We start from the raw sequence: 19,355 nt of genomic DNA, 5'->3' as shown, positions 1-19,355 counted from the left end.
TTCGTCACCCAGTGTAAATGAGATAGGACGTCTCAGGCTAAAAGCGTGAAAATGAATAAAAATGAACTTCAAACTGAAAAAGGGAAAAAAGGAAGAAAACTGGGAACAATCTTCGAAGACAAAATTGCCCCATGGAAAAAAAATTTCATCTATGCAGTTCTTTGAAATGAAGCAAAATATTTCCAACCCGGTTCAATTAAACTGGGTATTTGGCGCGCTATTACGTCACTTTCAGTTTTCAACCCCGTTCATTTGCCAATGGTCGCAAGTGCCGTAGTATAGTGGTAGTCGACCTTGGCTTCTGTGCTAGCAACTCCAGAAGATTTTTCAAATTTCAAATTTTTTTTCAAAATCTATCCTATCTTGTAGAGCTTTGAAAAAGAAAGAAAATGAGGGGTCATAGGCCTCCAGAGGATAAGTGGTTGTAAAGATATTCAAATTTTAGTGTCAAAAATTTGACTAAAAATGTCAAAAAAAAGGTTAGGAAAATAGCTTGGAAAAATTCGAAAAATGTGTCAAAAAAGAAAAAAAAGAAATTTTCCAGTCATGCTTCTTAAATTTTGCATATCTCTTTTTCTAGGGTAGCTAGAGACCTCAAATTTGGAGGAAGAATTCTTTGATGGTGCTAAAATATTATTATATAAAAATATTTGTAAAATATTTAGTATATTTATCAAAATAACGAAAGATATATCTTTTTTTGAAAAAAGAAGACATTGCATTGTTTTATTTTTGTTTTTGAAGAAAATAGCTTGGAAAAGGTTGAAATGAGTCAAAAAAGGTGGTAGGACCCATTTTCAAGGGGCCTCTGGAAATGGAGGAACAAAAACTTATGAGTAGAGAATAAGTTTTTCTGAAAGTAGAAACCCCAAATGAAAAGAAAATCCATTTCGGCAGAAATAAAAACTTTTTTTTGGGACATTCCCATGCTAAAGAAGCAAAAAAGTTAAAAAAACTACATGAAAATGAAAGAACTAGAATTAGCGAATGTGATTTTTGAATTCCTCACCCTTTTTCTGATAAACATACAAAGTTTCAGCCTCCAATTACTTTTTCCTCCATTTCCAGACACATTTCCAGACGGTGTTAATCGAACAACTTCGAACAAAAATCGCAATCGAACCAATCGAACGTAATCGAACGCGATCGAATAATTGCGATTCGATTGTCGAACGTAATCGAATCTCAATCGAACGGCCGATTCCTGGGTAATATTCGATTGCGTTCGAGTAAGGTTAGATTGGTTCGATTGATTGTTGACTATGTTCGATTGGTTCGATTGATGTCAATTACATTGGATTAATCTTCAATATCGTTCGATTACGATTATGTACGATGAGTTTGATTGCGATTAAATTAAATTGGATCACTCTGTTAGAGCTTCTTAGCGTGGGCGGCCGAGCGCTTAAGTACCATACTAAAGCGAATAAAATCTAATACAATTGAATCAATCGAACGTAATCGAATACAATCGAACGTAATCGAAGCAATCGAACAGCAAATCCTGGGTAATATTCGATTGCGATTCGATTGCGTTCAACAATCGAATTGCAATTATTCGATTGCGTTCAATTGCGTTCGATTGATTCGGCGTTCGATTCGTTCGATTGACACCGTCTGGACATTTATTCTTCGAAAGTTGCAAATTTCTTTTCTCCCGTCGGCAAACAATTTTCAAAATGTTGCAAAACGTTTGGCATTTTACCAATTTGCCGTCTAGCCCGTGTGTGTCCACAGTGTTATATACTGCTGGAAAGCTAAGATCACGGGCTTTCTTTTAGTAAAAACCGGAACGCTTTAGCATACATAGAAGAAAAGTTAGAAGGGTTCAAAGTTCACGGAAAAATGAAACATTTGGTTTGACGTCAACGATAGTTGCGTGACTTCTGGAGTCGCTATCTGTGCAGGCGGCCAGGGTTCGATTCCCACTTACGGCAGTTCCCTTGGCAAGTGAACATTCCTTCGCCCGGGTCAACCCATGCCATGTGAGGCGAATTGGGTAGTCAGTTCAAGGTGCTGACGGGACGCTCATTAGTAAGCGTCTATAGTTGCGAGAATAGGCCTCTAAAGCCTCCTGCAACTCAACCAAATAGATAGAAATAGAATAGAAGAAGTGAAAAATACCCCCGTTCATTTGCCAGGGATGTGCCTGACTGATTATGTAGTCCAGCCATAAAATCAATGATAGAGCCATGCATAATTACTGTATCATGTATATTGTAATAATTATGCATGATTTTATCATTGTTCTTCTGCTGGACTACATAATTATTCAACCAGGGTGGCCGCCTCTCTCTTTGATTCAAAAAAGGTCTATGCCAATGGATGGAATGAAATAATACAATGGCAATGGGGCAACCCTGTCTTCCTTCTCTTCCTGGTCTGCCCACTGACCTTTACAATGTTCAGTGGCTCTCGTTAATGCTCCAGTTGTTTGACCTTTCCAGAAAAAAAAACTGTAAAAAACTTTGTTTAGTTCTTCTGCCATTCTGCTCCCTTTTTTCAATCTTTTTCCATTACAATTTTTGAATGCGTGTAGATAGGGTTATAAAGTGTTATTCGCAGAACCAAAAAAGTCTTCTCTTGTAAGCCTCGCTAGCATTCTGTATTTTACCGGATAGTGACATATAGACAGAGCTTTAAAAATGTAAACAAAATCAAAGTACAAAATATTTTTGTGAATCAGCCAAAATTTCAAAATGTCCAAGACTGCGTTACGTAAGTACTTTCTAGATCTTTTTTATAACATGTTTTGCAAAATAATCAGAATTTGATTATCTATATATTAATAGGGAATTGTGATTTTATAATCACATGTGGCATGCTTCTCAGCTCAGATAAATAGCTACCTACAGTAGTCTGCACAGAGTGTGGTTGGAATATAAAGGTTCTAATCATATCATATTAACATTTATTTACTACAACAACAATCTATCTGGCGTCTGGCTTCCAGCTTTCTGTGCGATTTTGTTTTGGGCTTGATTTAGTTAAGAAATTGCTGTAATGGAACAAAAGAAAATAGTTAAAGATCAAAGAAATTCACCTGCCCCTTCAATCGTCAATTACTTTGTAAATATGATGAATGGAATGAATGGGCAGCGACGGTGACTTTCACAAGCTAAATGAATGGCGGGCCATTCCAGAAAATTTTTTCAGACGACGTACATCTTAAAAATTTTTCTAGCCTCTTTTCCAGTGGTGGTCGGAAATTCCAATGTAATGAAAATCCATGCATGTATATGCGCACCCTATTATACCATATACTTTCACAAAATGTGTCAGAAATTTCCCTCTTTTTTTCTGTTTTTAATTTTGGTGAAAACTTTTGCCATCGAATATCCAATGTCATACGCAGTGAGGCTGGAACTTCGATTTTTGAGGATTACGATTTTACCAGCTTTTTAGCGATTTTTGCCTCGCTAAACCAAATCTCGCAACCTCCTTAAAGGAAGATCGAAATTAGAGTTTTTCAGCGTTCCGAAAAAAATGCAAAGCAAAAAATTTTTCATCTTCAAAGGATTGATTCTCAACAACAAAATACATCTTTTGGTCTTTGGGTTTGTTTCTGACGTTTTTCCTTCAAAGAATATCGATCACTTTCCTTTTCCCTTGAGCGCGCAAGAAAATAATGATTAGCTCGCATTCTCTCGCAGGCGAATAAAGATGAGGCGGCAATCTTGCACTGAGGGTGCTACTTAGTTTCCGCCCTTTTTTGCGCCCACAATAGAATGATTCAAATACGGGGGTATTCCAAATGATAAACAATGTCGTTTTGTAAGTGTTTATTTTCTAAGAGATACAAATAGTATATTGAATATTATTCAATTCAATTCAATTCAATATTAACTTATTTATTTAAGTATATTTGAGCCCAAATTTGAATATCTGGTTAAATAAAAAACAAATGATAGCAGTTCCGTTTTTCCTCAAACCCCCGGGAAAAGTTTTTTTGCCGACTTAGCTATTTTACAAATTTCGGAAAGGAACTCCCATAGGAATTCCGATACATAACCCGATTGGTTCATTTCGGAATGGCTTCAAGAAAGTCATAATGGCAGATGATTTTAAAAGTTTCTGAGGAAATGTGTTGAATTTATCGATGTTGATGGCTTGTTGATTCTTTAAAGAGAAAAGATAACAGGTATTAGCTTTTTCTAACCCTGGAATATCGACTGATATCGATGTTCCAGCTACACTGATACGCCTCCTGTCCTGTTAGTTACGGACAAATTCTGGAATGGTCCAATCTTGGTACCGTGAGATTGGGTAACTTGCATCAGTGGAGGCTAACATGCTTAGCCCTCAAATTAATGACCTGGCTGGTCATTAAAATACAACTACGCGGCTCCGCTCGCAGCTCTAATCTACCATTTTTGTTTCAATTTAGTTTTTTATTTTAATGACCAGCCGGGTCATTCATTTGAGGACTATGCATGTTAGCCTCCCACTGATGCAAGTTACCAATCTCACGGTACCATTTCATTTTCAACTTTCTGGTCTGGTCGTTGTGTGGCTTCTTCTCGTAAAAGAGAAAGACACAACATCTGGACTTATTTCGTGCTTTTCATTTTCTAACATTAATTGCTCTAACTTGGGAACTTTCTGACAAAACATGGGATGGCAGTTTTGGCCACCATTTCACCGAACCTCCAAAGACATTTGATTTGAGTTAATGAACGGTGTATTAAGAAATTCTTGATATGCGTAAGTCAAGATGACGTCATATTTTTTAACTGAAGCACCCAAAAAAGCCGGTTTTTGACCTCTGTTTTTCTATTTTTAGTAACAGAGAGAGGTCAAATCCCGGCTTTTTTAGGGTGTTTCCGCTAGAACAATGACTTACGCATATCAAGAATACATGATCTCCCTTTCGCACCGAGTAGCCTTTTGAATCGAAATATGAAAAAAATCCTTAGTAGAACACACACGAGTGTCTGGAACAAAGAAGAACAAATAAACCAGCTGCGCTGGAAGCTCCGGCAATAAATCTATTGCAGAGCGAGAATGAGAAATAATCTTAACGAATAAATAAACCAGCTGGAAGTTTAGCTCTTCTAAGTGATTACACATGCACTTTCTTGCTTAAATAACCAAGCCCATCCCCCGCCCACTCATCCTCAACTAAAAAGTTCAAAATTGGAGCTAAAGGAGATAAATATTTAGAAGTCAATATTTCCTAGTTCTTATAAATTTATTTATTTCTAAACTTGCCAATAGCGAAGCAATGATTCGCTGTTAATTTGATTGTCCGGATAAAATTTCGTTAATGGGATAAACTTTCGCGAGGATTTAATTTCACGATTGGGCCTACCCGCGAAATTTAAAAATTTTGCAGGGACTTAATTTCGCGGGTGGTAATATTTTCACGATTTTGTGACTTAACTGTCAAATCGTGCTTTTTGGTTGTTGAAATACACATTATTAGGACTTCTTTGATGCCAGTAAACATTCAAAAAGTATTTGTTTGACAAATTTTGAGTTTTGTTTAAAAATATTTCGCGGATGAGGCCTTTCCAAATTTCCATTGAGACTTAATTTCGCGGATGACACCCAAATCCGCGAAATCAGCAAAATTTTATCCCCGCAAAAGTTTATCCCATTAAGCCACATTATTTTTTCTGCTGGGATAATACTTGGAGAAGAGTAGGATAAACCAAATAAAATGGTTCAATAGTGTGTATGTAATAATTATATTTGGAAAAAACCTGTTTCGTGTTTGAAAAATGTTCAAAAGGAACGGCCGCCCCAGCCAATGAAATTACGACAAAGTCCAAAAAATATCATTTTCAGCCATAATACTGTGAAAATTTCTCCAATCTTGTTCAAATTTACACAGGAATTGTGTTTTAGTATCCTTTACTGAATTCTCATAGTGATATGTTTGTAAAAAATCTGTGTCGGGTTTGAAAAATCAAAAGGAATGGTCGCCAGCCGCGACGAAATTACAACAAAGTCCAAAACGATCATTTTCAGCCATAATACTGTGAAAATTTCTCCGATGTTGTTCAAATTTACACAGGAATTGTGTTTTAGTATCCTTTACTGAATTCTCATAGTGATATGTTTGTAAAAAATCTGTGTCGGGTTTGAAAAATCAAAAGGAATGGTTGCCAGCCGCGATGAAATTACAACAAAGTCCAAAAATGATAATTTTCAGCCATAACACTGTCTGACTGTGAAAATTTCTCCAATTTTTAAAATTTACACAGGAACTGTGTTTCAGTATCCTTTATTGAATTCTCATAGTGATATGTTTGTAAAAAATCTGTGTCGGGTTTGAAAAATCAAAAGGAACGGTCGCCAGCCGATGATGAATACGACAATAACAAAGTCCAAAACAGGATCATTTTCAGCCATACATAACACCACAAAATATACTGTGTATCAATGGCTGTGTGTTTGAAAGTTTCATTGTCAAGTTTGAAAATCCAAAAGGGACAACCAACAATTATATCATCATGAAAAATGACCAAAAGTCCAAAATAGATCATTTTTACAGCATAAAATCATGAGAAACACACGTTTTGAATTCAGTATACAGTAGCAGTACAACGTACAACGCACCATCAAACTTCTCATAAATCATGTCCAAAACATCATGAATAAGGATGAAAATGATCAATTTTTCACTGAGATTTGCCAGTATTCACAGCTCACCAGTCCACGACCTTTCGATAGCCATCTTTTTCTAAATACTTTTCGGCCTTTCGGCCAATCAAATCACAGTATTATCGGAATCAGTGATCCGTTTTTGTTAAATCGGAATAGATCATCGGATTAGATAAACAGACAAAAAATGTCTTGACGATTGTCGGAAGAGAGAATTGAAGGCTCCTAGGCCGGAGCAATTAGTAGCAAAACAATGGAGCGTTTGACGTCACTTGCGCAGCAAGTTACACACTCCTTAAATTTGTTAATCTCATCGGGCGATAGGGGGTTAGGCAGCAGGCGTTCTCTAATTCTCCAATCGGCGTCCGGTCATTTTGAATGAAAACAAAAAGTTAAAAAGGGCGCACTATCAGTGACAGTTATCGTGACATGTTATGACAGAAAGTATGATTGATAAACTTGGTCGAGTTATCAAAACAAATTTGTTGTCAAAGAGATTTAATAGTAAGTGAAAATACAGGCCAGATATCAATAGTCCCATTTTTTTACCAATCATCCCAAGTTAGAGCAGTTGACTAGGTTGCCTGCTGCAAGAAATTCCTGTTGTCATGACGCCACCTTGTTCATTACATTGGGGTAATCAATAACTTTTTTGATTGATGATTAATCTTTAACCAATCGATTTATTGGATATTGATTCTGATATGTAAAAATTACTACAGCTTACCTTACCTTTGATTACATTTGATGTGTTTCAGCAAATTCTCTGCTCACTCAACCCGTGGGGTCCGGTGTTTGACCATTTCAACAATTGAATTTGAGTCAGCCATCCTGTAAGAGATAGGCAGGGAGCAGTGGCTGGTCGGGAACATCTTGGAGAAATTGATCAAGTTGTTTTTTGAAGGAATTTTTGGAACATTTGGTCATGTCACGTATTTTTCTTGGTAACACATTGAATAGTCTTGGACCGGTGTCTGAAAGGCAGCTCTTCCAAATGTTCTTGTTCGTTGTATTCACTGGTTTGAGGTGGCATTTTCTTCCCAGGCGTTGGTTTGTATGTGAATAAATACCACTGACTCTGTCAGTGATCGTTTGAATGTGCATTTCATATGACAGGTTGTTTGAGAGTAGGATACCCAGGTCTTTCACTGCACTTTTTATTTCGATTGGCTGCTGTACATCTGATTTGTAGACTTACATCTGATTTGTAGACTGAGTGTACTTTCAGTTGTTCATTTTTTCCGTATGCAATGTGTTCAAACTTTTTTCCATTGAGCTCCATATTGTTGATGGATGTCAAGTCATAGACAATGTCTAGATCATCTTGAAGCAGACTCACACCTGCAGCGCAAGATATTGCCTTCATAAGTCTTGTGTCGTCAGCAAAAGATGAGAGGATGGAATGTTTAATCTTTTCGTTGATGTCACTAATCATTACCAGAAACAAGAGGGGGCCCAGAACTGAGCCTTGTGGAACTCTGCTTGTAACTTTCGCTTTATCTGACAGGAATGTGTTTATGGAAACTTTTTGGTATCTCTCAGTAAGGAAGGTTTGTATCCAGTTCAATAGTTGTCCTTTGATTCCATTAATTTTTAGCTTGTGTAGCAAGATTTGATGGTCCACCTTGTCAAAGGCCTTGCTGAAGTCAAGGTAAATTACATCAACATTTTCATTGTTTTGTAGGTGATATATCAGTCTTTCTACATGAGCAAATAGTTGACTCAAGCAAGATCGCCCTGGTCTGAAACCGTGTTGTGTTGGATTGTATAGGTTGTTTTCTTCAAGGTGGGTTTGCAATTTTTCTCTGACTATTTTCTCAAATATTTTAGTGGTAATTGATGACAGGGCAACAGGTCGATAATTCTCTGGTAAACCTTGATCTCCTTTCTTGAAGATTGGTGTAATGTGGCTTGTTTTGAGAATTTCAGGTGTGATTCCTTTGTCAAAGTTGTTTTGCCATATCATCTTAAGTGGCTTAGAAAGTGATTTCTTGCACATTTTGAAAAACTTTGCTGGCAAGTCATCTGGTCCGGCTGACGAGTTGGCTGGAATAGTGTCAATTTGTTGGATGAAATCACCTCTGTGAAAGTAATGTGCTCAAGGGTTGAGGAGTCTTTTGTCTCATTTGAATTCAGAAAACTGTAGTCTGTTTTGGGAGTGGTAAATACTGAACAGTATATTGCTTTTGTAAGATGTTTGCCATCTCTTGCGAGTCAGATGTTAATTTGTTGATGGTTGGATTTTTCAGTGGGCCAACTTTAGGTTTAGTTTTTGTGAATCTCTTTGCATAGGAGTAGAAGTATTTAGGATTGCTTTTTATTTTCAGTGAGGCATCCAGCTCTGCTTTATCGCGTTTATTTTCGTGGGATTGCTGTAGCATCAGTTCAATGTCAATTAGTTTCTGATTTGTTTTATTGGTTTTGAAATTCTTTTTGGAGAGTCTTTTACGTTTTCTCATAAGAATACGACGATCTCTTGGAATCTTTGAAAATTTTTTTGGAGGTTTTCTCTTTGGCAAATACTTTTTCACAATCAGACGACATTTTTCAAGGAAGTTGGCATATTGACGATTTTGTTCATATAGATTTGTGTCCAGTTCTTGAGACCAATTAATGTCAGTTAATTCTTTGTTAATAATTTCCCAGTCAATTTTATCACTTTGGAAGTTGTAGAGGTCAAATTTGCTTATTAAGCTACGTTCTTCAGTTTCTCCGAATTGATTATCAAAATTCAAATGTTTTGTAACAACATCTACAACAAGATGATCTGAATAAATAGTAGGTGAGCATGTGTAATTTTAAATAAAGTGTCTGTGTTGTTTGTGAATAAGAAGTCTAAAATATTACCATCACGGCGTGTTGATTTGTGTATCAGTTGATTAATGTGCAAGTCTGCTTTAAAGACATTTAAAACGTCCAGAAGCTATTTATTGCAATTTCGTGTTGGGGTTAAAGTCTCGTCATTAAGAGGTGTGTGGTATGTTAAAGTCCCCAAGGATTAATGTTTCAGGTGTACAATCAGTAATACTATCATTTTTTGCTATCATTGCAGAAAGGAGTTCTTGTAATTCAGGTTCTTCAGATTTGTGGTCTGGATTGTTGGGTTGTCTGTAGATAACACAGAGAAGAATATTAAATTTTTTTGATAAAAGCATCAATGCTTCATTTACTCCGTTCGAGAATTCGAAAATGGGCTCGAAGAATGATGCAATGTCATTACGTACATAAAATGCAACGCCTCCGCTTGCTCTGCCATATTTCGATTTTACTCTGTCTCTGTTTTTCTTAAAAAAAGTGTAATTTTCAATCTCAAGTTCTCCTTTTTTGTGATTGTCCGTCAACCCAGGTTTCGGTTAAGCCTAAAAACAGTTGTGTTGAGCTGTTTGTAAGATCTTTGAGGTAGGGTACAGATGAAGGTTTTGTTTGTGGGCAAAGTCCTTGTATATTGACAAACGAAAACATATTCAGTGTAGGTTTAGAAGTAGTTTTGGTAGTCGGGTCAGCATCAGTAAGGGCAGTCACTGTCCCAGTAGATTCCTTGGAAATGTTGGTTCCATTGTTGGGTGCTGGGGTGGTAGATGATGTAGGGGATGTTGACGATTAAATGTTTTATGTAAAAGCGACATATTTGATCATTTGTCTTTGATTGAAGCTGCTAGGATATTTCTTTAATTTGGACCGACAAAAGGTTGAAGGTTTGTTTACGTTTTATTTCACTGCATTATTCTGTTGTAGTAAGCAATTGAAAACTCCAAAATTTAGTTTTTTATCATTGTTCTCTTGGCCGCTATTTTGAATTTTTTTTCTGATGTCTGTATGGTACTCAGCAATTTTGTGACCTCTACAGAATCAAGGGTTTTGCATGAGCAGAACAACACTCATGATCGATTGATTGATTATTCATTGATTGACTCTGAAATGATTGATTAATCACAATTGATAGCCAATTGATGAAAAAACCAATCTATGATCAATCGATGTTCAAGATTTTAGAATACACTTGATTACCTATTGATTTTAGGAATCAAAAGATATTCAATCAATTGATTGGTTATCGATTAGTCATCGATTTGCAAAAGTTATCGATTGTATCAAGTGGGAGACTCTTTAAGTTTAGTTTTAGGAAATTTAGGGAGAGGCAATAAACTTTGTGTAATGACCATACTTTGGCAAATAAAATATCAAAAGATTAGATCTCTAGGATGAAAACTTCCAGAGAAATGCCCAAATAAGTCAAAACCTTCACGTAATTAATCGCAGATGACTATTTTCATAAAACAATTACTGTACTGCAATTGTTGACATCTTATTCTAGACATCTTTCCAAATTGTTTTAATGAATGATATTTTAGCATGTTTTCCTTTAGGATTTATCATGTAATCACAAAAATCAAACATGTGAGATCATTACAAACATTTCGAAAATTTCATTTTGATAGTATGAGCAACCAAGGGACAACAACAGCTGTGAGTGAAGTAGCTACTCAAGACAGCTGGTGGTGGTCATGGTTCAGCTGGAGACCTACCTCTTTCCAACTGTTAGAAGTTGCTGAAAAGAAAATGTTAGAAGGTATGGCTGTTGCCATAGTTTAAGAAAACCATGGCTGGTCTTTTCAGTTAATTGCTACCTCTGTTTCCTAGCTCTATAAGAGCGTATTGCCAGTTTATTCTTGGTACAATAGATAGTTTTTTTGAATTTCTCTTTTATTTTCCTTCACAAAAACTTTTTTGTTGTTTGATATTTTTTTAATCCAGCCCTAATAGAACACTTTGAACTAATTTTGGACACATTTCAAATAATACTTTTTAACCAAAATTGAAATTATAAGAACTAAATTTACTGTCAGTTTAGCCTGAAATTTTCACAGTATTATATTGAAGAATTTTTTGATTGATTTCTTTTCTGTCTTTCTCAAAAGTATAACGGCCAAAAATAGCCATAAATAGACCTAATTCACAGGATTGTAGACTTAGGTAAGGATTATTGACAAAAAAATTAAGTTAATACAAGAAAATTTTATTTCTTAGGTGTTCGTAGATCCTTCAAAAGTTACTTTGTCCCTATAAGTGATGACAACAAAATTCAAACCATTGAAACTGAATCAGAAGAGGACCGATTACCAGTTTTGCTACTCCATGGATTCGCTGCTGGTGTTGGATTCTGGACTTTAAATTTGGATGAAATCTCACAAAAACAAAAAGTATATGCCATAGATTTACTTGGTTTTGGTCGAAGTTCTAGACCTAATTTTCCATCTGACAGTGCTGATGCTGAGAAATTTTACGTCCAGTCTATAGAAGAATGGCGACAAAAAGCTGGATTAGAACAATTTGTCTTATTGGGACATAGTTTTGGTGGCTATTTAGCTTGCTCTTACACCTTGGAACATCCAGAAAGAGTTCGACATTTAATATTAGCAGATCCTTGGGGAATACCTGAAAAGCCCCCACCAGGGGAAGAAGAATCCTTTAAGCTTCCACGTTGGGCAAAGGCTGCTGCTGCCGTGTTAAGTTTGTTTAATCCTTTAGCTGCACTACGAGTTGCTGGTCCATGGGGTAAGTTTATCAGCCCTTAAATTTTTTTGGATTTTTTCTGTTATTTAGAGATTGAATAAGATTTCAATGGAAGAGCTGCATTTTATGTCTTGTTTTTACTCACCCGCACTGCGTACTGTACCCTGGTTAAGGATAGATACTCAGAGTTCAGATTAATATAATTCTGCTCATGAAAGTTTTTTTTATATATCCAAAAATTCTTTCCATCAGGACCAACTTTGATCAGTAAATTTCGTCCAGATTTACGAAAGAAATATGAAGGAATATTTGGTGAAGACGACACGAGAGTGATGGAATATATTTACCATTGTAATGCGCAATCCCCAAGGTATCTTTCTTTAGCTTTTATTAATCATTCTCCTGAAGTTTAAAATAACCAGAAATAACAGCACTGCCAAAAGTGTTTAAGATAAAACATTATTAATGTTTGAAATCTGAAATCTTGGTTCAATCTTCTATACAGGTATACAAGTTTTCTTTATTGTTTTATAGTGGTGAGACTGCATTTCGCTCTTTATCCATACCATACGGATGGGCCAAATACCCAATGATTCATCGCGTTAAAGAAATTGACTCCAAAATACCAATGACTGTTTTGTATGGATCAAGGTCTTGGATGGACTCTAGCTCAGGATACAACATCAAATATCTGAGGGATAAAAGTTATGTCGATGTTCAAATCATAAAAGGTGCAGGACATCATATTTATGCGGACAGGCCGGATGAGTTTAATATGTGTGTGAATAATATTTGTGATAAAGTAACCGAACAAAGTGACTTGTCAAATATAGCTCAACATTTTATGGCTGATGATATTGAAGCTCCTTCTAGCCAATCAGGAGAATCTTGATTATACGTGCCTCATTTATGAATCATTGTGTGGACTGTATAATCTCAATTTACGCGTTGTCAAGTGTCAACGGTGTATATATTTTACGAATTATTAATTTTTAACAGATATTTAGAAATTTTCCTGTTGAGATGATTGGAATTTGGATGAGGGATGGTTATAGTATTTAAAGTTTTTTTTAAAATGAGACTCTAATGTGCTCATTCTCTTTTCGTCATGTTCCAAGAAATTTCCAACAATATTTTATTCAGTATTGGCAGACTTCTTAGAATTAGGAGAGGCTCGGTTCTCACCAAACGTTTTATCGAGTGGAGCTTTCCGTGGTAGTTTGCAGAAGCCCTGTCTTAGTACCTATCACTACCGAGTTTATGTATCGGAGGATATCGAGGGCGACGGTAAGTGAAATGATACAAAACAAAGTCGATAGTTCATGTACGGCTCTATATCGCCTTTGCTCACCTAAACAGACGACGGTATTTTGGTGTTTTTACCGTCTTCGAGCAAAGTGGACGGTGATTTTGGAGATATGTCAATTATGCTTTATACCGTTCCCATCGATTTATCTCGAATACATAAACTCGCTACTATCAGGATCCTCCACCAGCTCTGATTATTTTTCTCTTTAAATTATTTGGTTTTGTATTGTAATATTGAATGAAATTTTATATTATTTTATGTAGATACCAGGACTTGTTTGCATCAATTTTCTCCTCGAATTTTTAGAATTTTGACTTGTATAGAAAGGCTTACTATCCAATAACATTTGCCTTATTTGTTCCTAGGTCAATAAGATTACGGGTTGATTTACCAAACTTTGACATTGGATAGTTCATAAAAAAATGAATTTCTTGGATTACGAACTTAAAGTCCCTTTTTAAATTAAAAGGTTGTTTATAACATTTAAATGAAAACATGGCGAACTTTCATTGAAATCCAATTTGAAATTTCAACATTTATTTTTTCATTTATTTTAGGAAATATAAAACTGAAAACAAAAAAGAACGAAAAAGAAACATCAAATGAACTAATAAAGAAAGAAACTACACAAATAAAGAAAGTCTTCAACAAACTTCAAATACACATTCAGCATGACAGAAGCAAAGAGACTCGATGAAAGAAAATGTTCTGGTTGCATGAAATGGACGCCTACGTCACCAGAAAAGTTCCACGAAGCTGAAAAACTCATGTACCAAGGTCAGTGTTTTTACAATTTTTTTGAGAGAAAATTAGTTTTGAAATGTTTGGTATTATCTATCAATTCCTCCATGATAAGATAATAGCCCGAAAGCTCCCTTTCGTCAACTATTTATCCGAAGGTAGAGGTGGGAGCCACTCATTTCCCTGGATTTCTCCGCTTACTAAGGCATCAAATACTATTTTTGGTGTCTTTGGTATGACCCAGCTAGGGGTTGAGCCCAAAACCCTGCGCACCGCAGCTGGACGATCTACCTTCACGTACGGCTTTATTTGTTTACATTTTCTTGTCTTCTTTTACTGAGTCGTAGAGAATTTCTACCGCGTTTTTAAAAAAACATTATTTTCACGATTTTTATTCATATTTTTAGTATTGAAGAACGACCATGAGACAAAATTCATTGAAATTTCAAACAAAAATGTCATTCGAACATTAAAAGTTGGTAACCATGACGATAAAACACATCCGCCATTATTAATGATACATGGTTTCGCAGCAGGATCTGGATTCTGGATGTGGAATTTAGACGCGTTATCAAAAACACGGAACGTATATGCCATCGATCTGTTAGGTTTCGCTCGAAGTTCGAGGCCGGTTTTTCCCGAGGTCCCTGAGGAGGTTGATGAACTATTTATACAATCGATTGAAGATTGGCGAAGACAAATGAGATTAGAGAAGATTATAATTTTAGGACATAGTTTCGGTGGTTATATTTCCTCTATTTACTCCATCAAATATCCTGATCGGGTTCTACATTTGATTTTAGATGATCCATGGGGGTTTCCACAGATTCCTGAACCAGGAACGGGGATTTTGGAGAATATCCCGAAATGGAAAATCCGATTGTTCAAAATTTTGACATCTTTTAACCCGTTATCTGCTCTGCGTGCTGCTGGACCTTGGGGTAAGTTGTTTTTCTCATCTATCGAATTCATTATTTCTTTAAAATTTGAGAATAACGATCTCTAGCTTAAACTTTGAGTCCTTGTTTTCAGAAAAAAAGACTTTTTAGGTTAAAACGCTTGAATGGATAGCAATTTCTTTTGGTGAGGAAGGGCTGTTGATAGTATTAAATCCTATTCTATGTCACTTGTTCCTTGGCTGAATATCTGGCGTCTTTTTTCTTTTTTTTGAAAATTTAGATTTTTAGGGGTGTGGTAACGAGTTTTTCACCAAAACGAGGCTAGAAACTTTTGGGGCAGGCTGGTGACTTCGAAAATGGTCCGATTTAAATTTCGCACACTTGTTCCTTGGGTAGATATTTTTGAAAATTTTGATTTTTGGGTCTCTAGAGAAAAGTTATCATATCTTAAATTTTATTTACAATTGCCTACGAGTAATTTAAAAGATACTGAAGTTGAGCCAGTGCGGTTAGCATATTCGACAGTTTAGGTCAAAACTCCAGATTTTTTAAACCTTTTTCATGAATAATTTCTTCTTCTCGTTTCAGGTCCATCGTTAGTCGGGAGGCTTCGCTCAGACATTGTGGCTAAATACGATCCTTTATATTCCAATGAAGAGAATAGTCCCATTGCTCATTATATTTTCCATTGCAACGCTCAAAAACCAAGGTAGGTGTGGTAGCTGTTTGAGAATCATTTCGATGTATATATGGCGTTACAAAAATCTTTTTTAAATATAGTCCTCCTTGAGGACTTCCTCGCATTCTCCATTTGTAATCGCTCTGCGGCATTGCTCGATTTCTCTCGTTTGCTTTACTTCTCCATTCTTTTACTTGGTCTCTTTCCATTATTGTTAAATCGTCTGTGATGCTCATACTGGCGTACTTATCGTACTGCTTCAATTCTCTTAAGTTTCTCATAAATTTGTATTTTACATGCCCGTCATTAAATACAACTTTGATTGGTCGTGTACGATTTGATTCTTTACCAATACGGGAGACGTAAGTTGGCTCTGTGTTTATTTTAACGTCGTTTATATGAGTTCGTTTACGAAATCATTTTCATCTCTATTACCATTCTCTTCCACTCCATGAATGATGATGTTAGCTTCCCTTGAGATTGCTTTCTCTGTTCTTCCTTTGTTCTTCGACTTTTTCGCTGCGAAGTATTTGTTTCATGCTGGATATATTTAACTCGTCACCGGTTTTCGTGATTTCGGCAAAACTTTTCTTTGAATGTGTTTTCATTTTGATATCTATAGTTTTCGCATTCATTGCCTGTTCGATTTTAGTTGTCAGTTTAGTTTCCAGCGCTAAAAATTGAGCTTGAATTGTATCGGCAACATGGTTCCTTTCTTTAACGTATCCCTGTAATTCTTTAACTGCGACATTCAACTTCCTTTCATTCTCGTTTTTCACCATGATAATATTTTCACACGCTTCAATTTCTTTACGGCTGTGTGTGCAGCTTTTGATTTTCTCTGATTGGTCCAAGATTTTTCGGTGTAGCTCCTGATCGATGGAACAGCAATTTATGCATTGGTATTTTCGATAGCCTTTATTCAGGAACATTTGTATTTGGTAAGATGGTAGTCCTGTGCATGCATAATGCAGTGTTCGTTGACATTTATGACATTCTAATCTCATTTTGTCGTCATCTTTTATGCAGTTTTGCTCTGTACATCGATTTGCAACATTTTCGATTTCATCTCTTGTTGAAATTCTTCTAGGCGATACCGTTTTTTGTTGAAATTTGGTCGTTTTTTTCATGTTTTTGTATTTTATTAAAAATTCTCCATTTAAAAAAAAAACGAAGAGCACGACTGATCTGTTCTGACGTCAAATTTATTATCATTTTCAAGGGTTTTCAAGGGTTGAATAGATTCTCGTTAAAGAGGCTCCTTTACTTTGCTATAAAATTTGATTAGATTTGATAGACCTTTTCATAAATTACGTCACGAACATCAATTGCCTCGTATTCAAACAATTGCCATGGTGGTTATATCCCTTGAGACATTAAATGATTCTTTTACGAATAGAAAGTAGTTGCAATAAAATCCGCTGGGAGTTAACCACCATGGCAATAATTTCAAAACGAGGCAAGTGATGTTCGTGACGTAATTTATGAAAAGGTCTATTATGACTTTCAATATCGTTTCTCTTACTGCTATAAATCCATGAGCTTGCCGCTGTTCTCTTTTGAGTTTGGCTGTTTTCTTTTGTCCTTTTTCATCTCCTCTATTAGTACCTCAAGTGTTGTTTGTTGTGTGTTTCCTTCATCTCCGATCATTCTCAGTGTTTAGGTAGAGGAGATTTGTTTAATTGAATATCTAATTATTGTAAATTTCATTTTTAGTGGTGAAACGGCTTTCCAAACTGTTTCCGACAAAATGGTTTTCGCCAAAAATCCATTAATACATCGCTTCAAAGATCAATTTCCGAACAACAAACCGGTCACTATCATAACCGGGGGTGATTCCTGGGTCAATGGTATCTCCGATTTCCAGTCAGTGCAAGATATACTGTCCGATAAACAGCTGACTGTTTATTTTGTTGAAGATGCCGGACATCACGTCCATGCTGATCAACCCAACATCTTCAATAAAATGGTCGATTCTATTTGTACGAAAACTCAAACAGAATATGTAAAAACTTTTGGTAGGTTAGAAACATCTATTTGAATTGGAAGAAATCAAATGAGTTTCAAGCTAGAGGCTAGAGGCGAATCTTTAACCTTTCTTCTTAAGCAAGAATAAGTGAAGCTTTAAAATATGCGCCGCATTTTGGATGATGGATTAGATACAACTTTTCGACCGTAGCCGTCAATTGCAACGCGGATATTTCCCCCTAAACTCGTTCCAATCCTTTTTTGATACCTTTTTCTATTGTCTATAGGTGCATAAAAAAAGACTGGAACGGTTTTAAGGTAGTAAAACGGACAAAAAACGACCGCGCGGCAATTAGCAGCTACGGTCGAAAAGGTGTATTTAGAACGTTTTTTTCGTGCGTTTTACATTTTTCAACTTCTGGCGGCAATCGTTACTTCCAATCCAGCAGGCCACTCAGCATATGTAACAAATTAAGACTAAGTGACTTCAAATCTTATGTAGCAAGGAATTTATTGGTAGGAGATTCAACTCTACCGTTATTTGTATAAACCTTATTGCTATTTACATTTTTTTACTGTAGATATTTTATTTTGCACATACTCACCTCTCTACATTATCAACATCTGTCAGTATTTTATTTCATGATTACTTTTTATTTAAATTTTTTATTTATGTCACTAGAAAAGTTTTAATTTTTTGTTTCATATGTTAAATTTATAATTTTTTTGAAATATAGAATGGGATGCCCATACGTCTTATATGTGTCATGTTGTACATATCTAATTTTGATTTAAACCTTTAAAAAGGATCCGCAACACTTGTCAGTACTTTATTTTTCACTTTAGTCTCAAATTTCTTTTAAAGACTGTGTTTGCATTTCCCTTTCCTGGATCCTAGGATAATAGTCAAAGAATTTAAAGCTAAAAATATATGAAAATATTTTCGAAAGCGTTTTTATTCTCAACTTCAGTTGAGTTAGAATCTGAGAATGTGTGTGTGTGTGTGTGTGTCTGTCTGTGTGTCTGTGTGTATGTCCCAAAACTTTGGGGCAGCCTGGAGACTTCCAAAATTGTTCGATTTGGCTGAAATTTGGCACACCTGTTCCTTGGGTGAATATCTGGGGGTATTTTTTTCATTTTTCAAAAATTTTGATTTTTGGGGCCTGGGGACGAGTTTTTCGCCAAAACGAGGCTAAAACTTTGGGGCAGACTGGAAACTTCAAAAATGGTCGGATTTGGTTGAAATTTTGCACACTCGTTCCTTAGGTGAATATCTGGGGGTGTTTTTTCCATTTTTCAAAAATTTTGATTTTTGGGGACTGGGGACGAGTTTTTCGCCAAAACGAGGCTAAAACTTTGGGGCAGCCTGGAAACTTCAAAAATGGTCGGATTTGGTTGAAATTTTGCACACTCGTTCCTTAGGTGAATATCTGGGGGTGTTTTTTTCATTTTTTGAAAATTTTGATTTTTGGGGCCTGGGCACGAGTTTTTCGCCAAAACGAGGCTAAGACTTTGGGGCAGCCTGGAGACTTGAAAAATTGTTCGATTTGGCTGAAATTTTACACACTTGTTCTTTGGGTGAATATCTGGGGGTGCTTTTTGCATTTTTCAAAAATTTTGATTTTTGGGGCCTGGG

At 35.9% G+C, this 19,355-nt stretch overlaps 2 protein-coding genes across 4 annotated transcripts in view; both read left to right on the top strand.

Moving 5' to 3' along the window:
* The window catches only part of LOC136824638 (sperm flagellar protein 2-like), a 258,048-nt gene that overhangs the window by 213,374 nt on the left and 25,319 nt on the right, over window positions 1-19,355 (top strand). The gene's annotated exons all lie outside the window — the stretch shown is intronic.
* Window positions 2,646-18,480, top strand: LOC136824586 ((Lyso)-N-acylphosphatidylethanolamine lipase-like). Of its 3 annotated transcripts, none has more exons than XM_067080571.1 (5): window positions 2,646-2,718; window positions 11,049-11,179; window positions 11,638-12,165; window positions 12,376-12,493; window positions 12,658-13,718. In XM_067080571.1, the coding sequence occupies exons 2-5, from the start codon at window positions 11,050-11,052 to the stop codon at window positions 13,013-13,015; spliced, it is 1,134 nt and encodes a 377-aa protein (XP_066936672.1). In that variant the 5' UTR covers window positions 2,646-2,718; window position 11,049; the 3' UTR covers window positions 13,016-13,718. The 3 variants fall into 3 exon arrangements, with proteins under 3 accessions (XP_066936672.1, XP_066936670.1, XP_066936673.1); XM_067080569.1 differs by having other exon boundaries at window positions 10,977-11,179; XM_067080572.1 differs by lacking the exons at window positions 11,049-11,179; window positions 11,638-12,165; window positions 12,376-12,493; window positions 12,658-13,718 and adding exons at window positions 13,990-14,209; window positions 14,581-15,114; window positions 15,661-15,781; window positions 17,468-18,480 and having other exon boundaries at window positions 2,678-2,718.

The sequence above is a fragment of the Clytia hemisphaerica genome, unplaced genomic scaffold (assembly GCF_902728285.1).
Source record: "Clytia hemisphaerica strain Z4C2 unplaced genomic scaffold, Clytia hemisphaerica genome assembly, whole genome shotgun sequence".
In the NCBI taxonomy this organism is placed as follows: Eukaryota; Metazoa; Cnidaria; class Hydrozoa; order Leptothecata; family Clytiidae; genus Clytia; species Clytia hemisphaerica.
Note: the sequence above shows the minus strand (reverse complement) of the source record. Positions and strands in the feature narration are given on the sequence as shown.

What these genes read in the sequence shown, in the direction of transcription:
- LOC136824586 (XM_067080571.1), top strand. Translation starts at nt 11,050, where the DNA reads ATGAGCAACCAAGGGACAACAACAGCTGTGAGTGAAGTAGCTACTCAA. An exon ending in TGAAAAGAAAATGTTAGAAG is followed by an intron (nt 11,180 to 11,637) that starts GTATGGCTGTTG and finishes TTTATTTCTTAG; the next exon opens with GTGTTCGTAGATCCTTCAAA. An exon ending in TGTAATGCGCAATCCCCAAG is followed by an intron (nt 12,494 to 12,657) that starts GTATCTTTCTTT and finishes ATTGTTTTATAG; the next exon opens with TGGTGAGACTGCATTTCGCT.